This window comes from Amblyomma mixtum, chromosome 5 (assembly GCF_055824585.1).
Source record: "Amblyomma mixtum isolate Tamu chromosome 5, ASM5582458v1, whole genome shotgun sequence".
Taxonomy (NCBI): Eukaryota; Metazoa; Arthropoda; class Arachnida; order Ixodida; family Ixodidae; genus Amblyomma; species Amblyomma mixtum.
In genome coordinates, this window is record NC_143016.1 from 56,632,621 (window position 1) to 56,644,762 (window position 12,142).

Genomic DNA, 12,142 nt, shown 5'->3' on the forward strand with positions numbered 1-12,142 from the left:
AAGCCATCTTCGCAATCCAAATCGAAGAAACGTGCGCATTTACAAAACAGAGCGCATACACGGAAACTCAGGTCACGAAAACTCATTCCACTCAGGAATTTGCTGAGGAATGCGGCACGCAACTTGACAATGACCCCACTGCAAGTACAAAAGAGGTTTAAATGAATTATTACTGCGATTACACAATCATGCTGGTCAGAGTAAGATTTACTACTGCAAAGATCAAGTTGTAACGCATGTTTATTTCATGCCTGTCAACGCCGTGGCGTCCTTGAAATAATTATGAAATATTGAGGAGAAAAAAATAATAAGGATGAAGCGTGTAGATGACTAGCCCCAGCGGACCCATTTCGCCAGAAGTCGCAGGTACACCGAGCGTTAGAACGCCTCGGTCGCGAGGAGCGGTTCAGCCCTCTGCCGGCGCTGTCTCGTCTTCGGCTCCTTTAGGAGAGGGCATGAGGCCCAGGGCAGTCCACGCAGGCCCCGGCTTGCCTCCAGCCACGCTGAAGGCAACGGCGGCCGTGATAAACAGGAGTCCCACCAGGGCGGCCAGCGGGACTCCGTAGTCACCCCGCGAGTACAGCAGAGTTAGTCCCGAGCCGACGACGTGCGCGACAGGCGCGAAGGCGAGAAGGGCCGGGTTGCGCATCCACATCGCTTGGAAGCTGATGACACTCCACAGAGTGTGCAGCAACACCAGGACGTTCGTCGTCAGGGCCGACACCAGGAAGAAAGTGTCCGGCACACTGGATGAGAAGAGACGTGTCGGAATAAGGCGCGCTGTTAATTCGCGGGTACAATGTAAAGGGTCAAAACAAATGAGCGCTGAATCTACGCCGATTTCTCGCCAAATACTTTACAAGTTTTAGTTTGCATGCTCTCAAGAGCAGATACAGCAGCGATAGTGTTACTACTATGGAGGTATACGTTGACGAGCAAGGGTATGCAAGCAATGTATGCCGTTCTCGTGGAAGCAGTTTTCGCCAAATGTAATGCCGTATTACTTGTGTGCCTTTACAGGTCACCTTGAGAACTGTGGGCATGCCACGCACCTGTTTTTATGTCAAGCATGGCAGCTAGGACGTGATCCTCTGGCAACTAATGGCGGTTCAGCCTGTACTACGTGTTACATCGAAACACGTGCCTCCTGCAATACTGTCCGCAGCAATGGCAGCACAGTTGGTAACAAGGCGCCGTATTTTGTAAGCTGCACATTTTCCGTAGTGCCTTTCGCGTCCATTCGGTCCTCTGTCAGTGGTCACTCAGATATGTCCGCGGCTTTCAAGGGTCTGAGGCGAAATACACGGCCATTGTGGGGTTGGCGACAAGGCCTCACCATTGCCTACGAACCAACTTCAGCCATTGACCAGGTCCGATCGCCTGCTGTTGGCACAACGCTGCGGCGAACCTCACCATTGGCTGCACATTGCATCCAATTTCAGCCAATGCCAAAGTCTAGTCGCCAACCACCCAATGGCTGGGTTTTTTGCCATAGACGGTTTAAAGCCGCGGGTATATCTCAGTGACCACTGAGAGAGGACCGAATGGACGCGAAATGGACAACGGAATGTTGATAGCTTGCGTAGAATAAGGCCGCAGGCTTGTACATTTCAGAAAACAAGCCCAGAGCATAGATGGGACAATTATGTTCTTCCTTTTTGGCCAAGGTCACCCTAATTCTAAAACCTCCTTTATTTCTCGAAATTTTCCGCATCACGTGACTAACCTCAGAGGTTTCGCCAGAGCGAAACAAAACTGCGCGAAGACGACGGGACAAAAGAAAGGCACGAATACACACACACAAAGCGCAGTTTTGTTTCGCTCTAACCATGAACCGACTAGCCCAACATCATGTCTTGTTTCGCCAGACACAGGCACTTTCTAGGTTAGGACGCCAACAGTGCTGTCGCACTAAAAATTGTGGCTGTGTGCTCAGGAGACGATGCCTGGCGTCCACCGGAGTTTATAGACATTTCAGACCAGAGTGTTGTCAAGGTCCCTTTAAAACCACTGAGAACTAACCCTCCGCAAAGAAAACCTGTTTAGCGTGTGATGGAAATTCAGTTGGCCACACCACATTTGAAAGCCAACGGCCTTGCGTGTTCTGGCCATGAACTTCTTTGCGCGTGTAGCGTATTCATTACAATGATAATCATGCATGTCTCAACAAGAGACCCTTGAGGGATCAAATAAACAAATACTTATGACGTCACACGTGGTGCCACGAGTGATGTCATTGTGTTCGGATTTAATCAGCGTGGCGCGTTGTCATGATGTCCGTCATGAGCGCACATGTTAAGACATGGCCTTAATAATTGCCCATAAAATATTTAAGGGCGATCAATTGGACTGATGCGGAGGAAATGCGATGAGCGTTCATCTTTCAGTCGCCGATCTATTCCAATTCTGATTCTACACCAAATTTTAGTTCATAGTCTTTCACTCCCCAATTTATATCCAATTCTGATCCTATTCTAATATACGCAACTACGGAGAAAGTGTCACACTGATAGATCGCGGCGTCTTCCTACTACTGCCGGCGCAGTGGCCCAGGTAGTTAAGCGATGCGCCAATGCATTCGCAGGTTACTGTGTGAAACATAGCCCCCGGTGTGGCTTGTGAGACCCAGGTTGCTCTTTCCGAGCATTTTGAGAAAGAATACCCGCCGCAAGCCTCATTTTTACAACGCCCTTTGGGATACTGTATGTTCTGCTCGTTCGCCTACTATTACACGAGTCATTTTCTTAGTCATTTTCATATTAGTTCAGTTGATCTTTGTCCGGCGTCTCCCTCCTCTCTCCTACAAGTTGAGGGGAGGGGGAGGGCAGGAGGAGAGGGAGACGGTTGACAAGTGGAGAGAGGCAAACCCTCTAAACATCACCTTGCAGGTGGAGGCTTTACAAAGACCCCAAAACGGACACCGGTTCATGGCCCTTCTAATGCTGCCACTTTAAGAGCGATCTACACAAGCTGCTGCGGGCGCTGAACTACGTAGGTGTGCCGTGGGCACCTGGACTACCCTGTAACCAACAGAAGACGACAGAAGATATATGAAGCGATGGAGGCAAACCGCAAAAAGGCACCCGCGTGCTGCTGCATGTCAGTGCACGTTAACGATCACCAAGTGGTCGAAATTACTCCCGAGCCCTCAACTACGGCACCTCTTTCGCTCATTCTGCTTTCACTCCTTCCTTTATCGCTTCCCTTACTGCGCTGTTCGGGTGTCCACCGAGATGTGAGACGGTTACTGCTCCATTTCCTTTCCTCAAAAACCATTTTATTGCGTTAGCAATACTACTGTAGGTTTCGCCTCGTCGCGTAGCTCCGGTCAGTAGGGACGGATGACATTGAACAGCCGCTTCAGCCGCGCTCCGCCAGATGGCAGCGCCGTCGGCGCGCCGCGCGGCATTAGATTGGACTGGATTGGAGAAACTTTATTGATCTAAAAGATCAATGGGGCGGGATGAATGGCCCCCTAACGGAAGGTGACCTTTCCTACCCAGTCCGCAAGCTTGGCTTGCATGTTCTTGTTAGGCTTCCTCAGGAGCTTAAGCTAGGCCTCCCGGGAGAGAGCCGGTAGAAGATCTTTTAAAGGTGGATTTTCCTTACAGTCCCATAGGATGTGTTCGTCTGTTTGCTATGTTACCGCAATGTATGCAGTTGGGATCGATGGGTTGTCTGGTAATTCTAGACAAAAGAATGGGGGTCATGACTGTCCCAGTTTGGGCCCTACGTAGGTTTCTGGCCTGTTGCCTCCGAGACGCAATAAGAGAGATCGAGAATTCGACTGAAATACCACAAAAGATTAGGGAAACGTTCGTGGTCAGCCCTATACCAAAAAACAAGAGCCCCCTGCACAACACAGGGAGGAGAGAGGGTAGGGCAAGAGCTTTAGGCCGAAGCCTGGCAGAGAAATTAAACGACCTCTACGTAGATGCTTCCACGTACAGAGACAGAAAAGCGGAGGTCGTAGCCGTCGTTAACAACCAGGGAAAAGAAATATCCAGCATGTCAATTAGGACTGGGAATATAGGCACGGCGGAGGAGGCGGCAAAAGCTTTAGCCATCACGGAAGCTAACAGAAACAGCAAGAGCTACACAATAGTAAGACTCACAGGCTGCATGCAGACGCTTCCTAAGGGGAAGAATAAGCAAGTAGGCCGGCACCCTCCTCAGGGAGGAGACAAAACTCAAAAACAAGTAGAATGTGGTATGTGCACCTGGGCACGGAGGAGTAGAGGGAAACCTTAAAGTCGACGCGATAGTTCGAGGTTACAGAAACCGAGCGAGCGAAGACAAGGGGGAAACCAACACTACTCCGAACAGCTACGGAGAGCTCACCATGCTTTGGAAGTTAGGACGCCGTAAATACCCGCTTCCCCGCAAGGCACTCACAAGACATCAGGCAACTACATGAAGTTTAGCAGAGTGGTTTGTTGGGCGAGTTGGTTTACCATATTGAAATATACCTGCGCTTAAAAGACACGGACTGAAAGATCCAGTGCTATGTGTGTGTGTCTCTATCTTTCAGTCCGTGTCTTTTAAGCGCAGGTATATTTCAACTACATGAAGACGGCTACAAACAAACTCATACCCAAGTCGCTACATACGCAGTAAGATTTGGCCTACGCAATACACTCCAGAATGCATGTGGGGCGGAGAGATAGCCACCCTCTACCGCTCCACATGGGGCTGTTGGGCGAGCCCGATAGAGCCCAAAATTACAAACCCGTCAGTCGAGCAGTGGGAGGAGCTTCTGTCCAGCTCCGAACCGCAAGATCAGCTTGCGCTGGTTGAGCGGGCGGAGGAGGCAGCAAGAACCAATGTGATCCTGTACCTATAGGAACACCACCTGCAGCTCAAGACCCCAACCCCCAAAACCCCGTCCCATTTTGCGGAATAAAGTTTTATACTACTGCTACGGCCTGGTAAGGTCCGGGTGAGGTGCAGGGTAAAGTGTCCGCGCCTTACGGAGCTGATTGGTCATTTCTCGGTAAGTGAAAGTTTCGTTGACTCCGAGACACTCCCCGATCCCTCCCGGTTTGCTTGAGCTCGGACATATCGGTTCGCCTTCTCGTTTCCCGCATCGAACCAGGGTCTCCGGAGTGCGAAACGAGCACGCTAACCACTCCGCCATGCCAGCTCGATGGTTTGGAATGAACAAAGGCGCGTCTAGTGAATACGGTGTCTTCGTTGACTACCATCTTTGCCTTCCCGCTACGGCGATGTTAAGGTGTCCACCGAGATATACGAGACAGATACATTTCCTTTCCTCAAAAACCAATTTACCGACGAGCAAGGCGTACAGCCGAACGGGCGATGGCGTTCTGTGGACTCCCTGACAGCGTGGCGGAATGGTCACGTGACCATTAATATGGCGGCGCCCATGCTCCCGCGCTGTTAAGCGTCTCTAAATGCGCGCTTGCCTTGGCGTGAATGCTTTGCTATGCAGTCCTCTAAGGAGAAGTGGCAGCGACAGGAAGAAGCGAGAAAGCGACAACGTGCACAAGAGATGTCAGAACAGCGTGACGAACGTCTTAAAAAGCGTCGTGCTAAGGATGCAGCTCGGCGACAACGTTCTACCTCGCAGAGTGGTTCCACGTCGTCGGTCACCGAAGAATCTCAACACCTGACTGCCCAGCAACGCCGCAATGCTACCAGGCTAAGGCAACGCGCCGAAGAATCGCCAGAAGAACGCGCACAAAAAATCAAAAACAGCGGATTAACGAGATTGCCTTTGCTAACGCAATTTACCCGGTTTATACAGAGCTAAACCACTGCCTTTTTTTTTTCAGAATGTGATAGACTGTATAGAGGGCAGGCAATGAAAAGAACTGATGAATAGGAGGATAAAATGAGCAGGAGTGCACAGGTAGTCACGGCAGAAAGAAGTGCTAGACGCCATGCGGGAGGAGCATGCCCACCAAACGAACTTTAGATCTTAATATTGAAGCGAAAGGTTCACTACGCTATGTAAAGCAAAGGTCACCGTGCTTGGGGATTTCACCTTCATTTGACCTTCAGCTAAAGCAAAGGAAATGAAAGGCGCATAACTGGCCCCCTGGGACAGTGGACACCTCAGTCGTGCTTTAAGCGACGTGGCGGTATTGACAGACGTGCGCTGCCTGCGTTGGCATTGGCAATGTGGCAGAAACGCGGCAGTGAAGCCATATGCCATCGGCGTTACTGCGTTCATTGGCGTTGGCAATGACGCTTTAGACTCCGATGATTTTTTAAGGCAATGAAGTGCACATAACTGGCTCCCTGAGTCAGTGGACGCCTGAATTCAACGCCACCTAGACCTGCGTAGCTGAATCGCGCTTTGAGGTAGTACGTCGGGTGGTGAGAGAGATATGTGGGCTGCATGCGTTGGCACTGAGAACGTTGTGGCAGACACGTGGCACTGCGACAATACGCCGCAGCGTTCATTGGGTGAGCAAACTGGTTTGGTTTGGTTTATGAGTCTAGCGTCCCAAAGTGACTCAGGCTATGAGAGACGCCGTAGTGAAGGGCTCTAGTTATATCGACCACCTGGGGTTCTTTAACGTGCACTGACGTGGCACAGTACACGGGCCTCTAGAATTTCTCCTCCAAAGAAATTCAACCACCGCGGCCGGGATCGAACCCGCGTCTTTCTGGTCAGCAGCCGAGTACCATAACCACTGAGCCACCGCGGCGGCCGGGTGAGCAAACTCTCGTGAACAAGCAAACTCTCGTGATCAACCTTTAATTGCCACCTGCCAGGGTGGCAGGGTGGGTGCGCTGAAATTGGTTTTTTTTTGGAAAGAAAATGGCGCGGTATCTGTCTCACATATCTCGGTAGACACCTGAACCACGCCGTAAGAGGTTAAGTAGGGACTGCGAGAAGAAAGGAAGAAAAAGGTGCCGTTGTGGAGGGCTCCGGAATAATTTGACCACCTGGGGATCTTCAACGTGCATTGACATCTCAAAGCACACGGACACCTTTTGCGTTTAGCCTGTCGAAACGCTGCCGCCGCGGTCGGGTTCGAACCCGGGTACTCCGGCTCAGTAGCCTGCCTATCCAGTGTCCCGAACATTCTCAACGTTACAGACGCTATGCCGCGTATAGCTGCCCGATACGCCATAGCTTTCGCTCTCTAACCAGGTTCAGCAGTAGTTAAACCAGAGCTAATTTTTTAAGCAATACATATTTTCATATTTCCCCGAATCAATGTAAGGCGTGCACAGGGGGACGGGAAGGGCACAATCAAAGCGTGTACCTGTCAGTGATTCCCTGCAGTCCAGGCGGGGCACCCATTTTAGCAGCGTCGGCGAGGACGTTGAGGAGCGAACAGGCGCCGCTGGCCACGCCGAAGCCCAGGCCCGAGGCATAAGCCAGCCCGGCCCTGCTTCGTGCCAGCTGGGCTGCTCCCGCGAGCGCGGCCAGATTGAGCGCCTTGTCCACCCTGCGCAGCGCCCTGAGCGTCATGAGACGCGCGGCCTCTTGGAAGAAGACGGCCACAACGGCACCCAGAGCCAGGGGAGCTCCCAGCGGAGACAGGGCGAGCCAGGCGAGCGACGACAGCAGCAGCGACAGGAGCCAGCCGAAGGACGACACGAGCAGAACCACGACGCGGCTCGGGTGCCGCGCGATGGTCAACGCGAACATGGACAGCGCCGGGCCGAAGCCCATCAGGCCGTAGCCCAAGCATGCGTAGAAGGTCATTGGCAACGTTCGTGACTCGCCTTCTTGTAGTCTGAGGTTTTCCTTAGTCTTTGACCACCTTTCCGTGGACGCGATGCCTATGCTGATCTTCTCCTTCGTAGGGTGCGATTCATTGGCCGTGATGATGATGATTCGTCCTCATGAAATTCGTCCTTTTGACGCTCGGTGGCGCTTCTTTCCTGGGCGTAATTCTGCGCGTGGCTCTTTCTTGACCCGCTGCAGCGGCTCAGAGTCCAGGGGTCTCGTCCACTTAACCAGAGTTTCCGGGTTCAAACCCGGCCGCAGAGACCGCGTTTTAACGGAGGCGAAAATCAGAAAAAGGAGCCCGTGTGCTGCGCTACGCCAGTGCATGTTCAAAATCATTTTCATTTCCTTCCACCGAGAAGTGAGGCAATTACTGCGCCATTTAATTGGTTTTTGGGGAAATGAAAGGCGCAAGAACTGTCTCCCTTTTCGATGGATACGTCAACTGCGCCATGATGGAGGGGAGGAAGGTGGGATTGAAAGATGGTTTGGTTTATGGGGGTTCAACACCTCAGAACGATTCAAGATAGGAGGGACGCCTTAGTGGTGGTGGTGAAATTTCATTTCCACCGGATATATATAGGAGCGACCCGAATTCGCCCCTTCTTAAACGGACGCAGTAGTAAAGGCCTCCGGAAATTTCGACCACTCTTAACGTGCACTCACATAGCACAGTGCACAGGTCTCTAGCATTTCGCCTCCATCGAAATGCTACCGTCGCGGCCGGGATTAAACCCGCGTCTTTTGGGACAGCAGCCGAGCGCCATAACCACTGAGCCACCGCGGCGGGAGAAAGAGAGGTGCCGTAGGGGAGGGCTAGGGATAATTTAGACCACCGAGGGATCTTCAACGTGCACTGGCCCATCTTCCTGCCTTCCTGACTCCCATCTTCCTGCCTTCCCGTTACGGCGAGGTTCAGGTGTCCACCGAGATACGAGGCAGATGCATTTTCTTTCCTCAAAAACCAATTTACCGACGAGCAAGGCGTACAGCCGAACGGGCGATGGCGTTCTGTGGACTCCCTGGTAGCGTTGCAAGACGCTGTCGCGTTCCACTCTTAGAGGCGAAGCTTATCTTAACCACACATCAGTGACACAAGCAGCCACAACGCGCTTAAGGCATTCGCTTCACCGCACTTTAGGTCAACAAAGTGCCCCCTGAATTTTTTGCTTTAGGATATGGCAGGGGCTGGCCCGGGCGGCGAGCCCCACTACCAAGGGACTCAGGCGGAGCGCGAGTGACAACGGACGCACTCCAGATGAGCTCCGCTGATTTCGTGTCTTCACCCTAGACAGTGAAATCCTGGTGTAATTTCATCGAGATCACGGGTTTCCTGAAGAGGAGAGGAATCCAGGGACACCAACCAGAAGTACGTACGACGAATTTTGACCATTTTAGGTCATCTTTTCCCTGCGACCAAGCCAGATGCCTCACTAGGCCTATCGCGCAGCGCTGAAGAACACGGAGCTCCGCGTCGCAGTGGCGTTCGCCACCTGCGTCGCAGCAACGTTCGCCAGCTGGGCCGCGCCGTGGACCGTGCCCGCGCGCCGTAGTTCGTCATGAAGGTCACCGTAGAAGGCATCCCAATTTCTCAAGAAGAATTAGCAGCCAGTGATTGGTTGACTAAAGTTAACAAGCTCCGGGAAGCGCGAACAACATCAAGGCCATCCGTGCCCGATTTCCGTGGAGACAAAGCGGGACCGAGCCAAGCGTCCCAAATCACCAATGGGCTGCGTGTGAACAAGATGACAGCTGAACTCACGCCTCGGCAGCGAGGACGCCTACTAGCCAAGAAATCTGTAGCTTCGAACCAGCCTCGCTTACCCAGCAACGCTCTCAAGATGATTGTGCGCCCACGCGGCGGACTGCTACTCTCCAAGATTACAACCTACCAACTACTGGAAGCGATCTGCACGGCTGCTCACTTCACCAGGGACGCTGTTCGTCACGAAGACCTAATACAAGCTAACCTGATTCAGAATACTTTCGCGTACTGCACCCCAGTCGTCGAAAGAGCTGAACGGGTCATGCAACTCAAAGAGATCACCGTCGACAACAAGGCGTATGAGATATCCGTCTACTGCGCTCCAGATGATAGTTCGAGCCGCGGTGTGATTCGTGGCGTCGATCTCCGACTGGATCGAAATACAATTCAAACAGAGTTACAAGACAATCGTAACCCACCCATTGTGGATTTTCGGCGGCTCGGGAACACCACCGCTGTACTCATCACGTTCGCTCAGCCCCAATTGCCTACCTGGGTCTACTTCTGCAATAGTCGCCATAGGTGCAACTTATTCAAGAAGAAATACGAGGTGTGCTATCGCTGTGGTGAGCTCGGTCATCGAGCCGACGTTTGCGCAAGCCCAACTACTAAATGTAGAGGTTGCGGACTATCCAATCCTACCAAAGACCACACGTGCAAACCAATCTGCCGCCGGTGTGGCAAGGAACATCTCACGGGCGATAGTCGCTGCATGGAAATCTTCAGGACTCCTTACGAAGTCAAGCGCAGGAAGTGGGAGAAAATCCAAAAAGCAGAGGCAGATAAACTCAAGTCCCAAGAGACCGCCAAGCGGGCCACGCTCCAGCACATCAGCCGATGGGACCGGCAACGCTCAGATAGCCAGCAACGGCAGCCCCGAGACCGCTCGAGTTCTTTTCCGCCACTCAAGTCTCCCGCTCCACGGATGGGGTCTCAGGATACCTCCCGGATCAGGCCCCGGCCACCTGCAGTCGTCCAGCAGACACGGGCCTCTTCTCAGCCTCTGCAACAGCCACCTGGGCTACCACCATCACTAACCGATCTACGAGAACGTCATGAACAGGTGAGTACGCAGGGAGGGACTCCCACTACTCCAGACACACACAAAGCAATTATGGAACTGACAGCAGTCATCCAACAACTGATACTCAGAGTAGAGGCTCTCGAAAAGCCAACGGCCACAATCACTCCCCCGTATCCGCAGGGATCACCTGAAACAGTACCTATGGATATCGCTGCCCCCAACCGATCCGCACAAAAACGCAAAGTAACGCCCGACACTGACTCCCCCACGGATGGTTGGCAGGCGCGTTTTGTCAAAATCGAGGAAAGCTGCGCCCTCAGTCAAACTCGCATCACAGCTTTAGAAGCACACATCGAACGCTCACTCCAGACAATCGGCTCACAAGTCACACGACAATTTGAGATTCTGAGCAAAACTATAGAAGCACAGGGCAAACTTCTCGCTGCTGTGGTACCCGTGGCCCCTGCGCCAACACCCGCTCCAACCCCACAGCTTTCCCAGCCTAATCATGGCGAACAGCTCGGGTAACACCACCATCTGGCAGTAGAACTGTCGCGGGTTCACGCGTAAGCGTCCGGTCCTCGAGCAGTTCCTCACCGCGAGTGATCGCCCCGAACTAATAGCCCTACAGGAATGCGACAAGAACACGCAACTTGCCGGTTACACTACATACATATCGGAACGAGTAAAGCCTCGATTAGCCACTCTCGTCAAACGTAATCTCACTGTCCTCCAACACAATTTAAATCCAACTTTCCCCGAACACGTCTTCTTAGAAATATTACCTCGGCCCTCGCGCAAGCGTCGCACCAGTCTGTTTGTAATTAATGTCTATAGTCCTCCCCGAGCCCGTAAGGATATTTTCGGTCCTCTTTTCCTCAAAGCCCAGCAGCTAGCGCAGGGACAACCCCTCCTCATCCTCGGTGACTTCAACGCGCATCACCGTGCTTGGGGCTACCACTACGACTCGGCTAAAGGCCGACGCCTTTGGAATGACTGGCATACGCATCAGCTGACCCTCATCACGGACGTCTCCTACCCCACTAGACAAGGTACGGGCCGAGATACAACTCCGAGATACACCGAGATACAACTCCGGATCTTGCCTTTACGACCTCCGCAGTTAAAGCTACTTGGTGCCACACTCACGAAAATTTCGGGAGTGATCACTTTGTGCTCGAGATTGTCATACATGAGCCCACCAGGCAATGTACGCGGAAGGCTCAGGTGATTAACTGGGACTCTTTCCGGATGCACAGGGAACAGCATGGCAAACATCCCGCTATTACTAACATCAAGGCGTGGACAACCGAAATTGTCAAACAAGTGGCCGACGCCACAAAAACCGTCGAGTTAGAGGACACAGTTCCCCACTGCGACCGCTACTACGCCCATCTATGGGAGCGCAAGAAGTCGCTCGAAGCTCTACTTGCCACTCGGAAATGGGACCGCGATATGCGACGTAGACTGGCGCGCGCACACACGAATATCGAGAACTATGCAATCGAACTCACTCGACAGAGCTGGCACAACATTTGTGACCAGATGAACAAGACTCCAAACACTCGTAACACGTGGAACCTCCTTCGACATTTACTCGACCCAGCTGGAGGTAAACTCCAAACACGCCAAATCTTCGCGA

At 52.5% G+C, this 12,142-nt stretch overlaps 1 protein-coding gene across 1 annotated transcript; it reads right to left on the minus strand.

Moving 5' to 3' along the window:
• Window positions 1-257: 257 nt before the first annotated feature.
• Window positions 258-8,944, minus strand: LOC149342246 (gamma-secretase subunit Aph-1-like). The gene is made up of 2 exons (XM_089544574.1): window positions 7,242-8,944; window positions 258-746 (listed from the first exon to the last, which is right to left on the minus strand). The coding sequence occupies exons 1-2, from the start codon at window positions 7,685-7,687 to the stop codon at window positions 407-409; spliced, it is 786 nt and encodes a 261-aa protein (XP_089400700.1). The 5' UTR covers window positions 7,688-8,944; the 3' UTR covers window positions 258-406.
• Window positions 8,945-12,142: the final 3,198 nt, after the last annotated feature.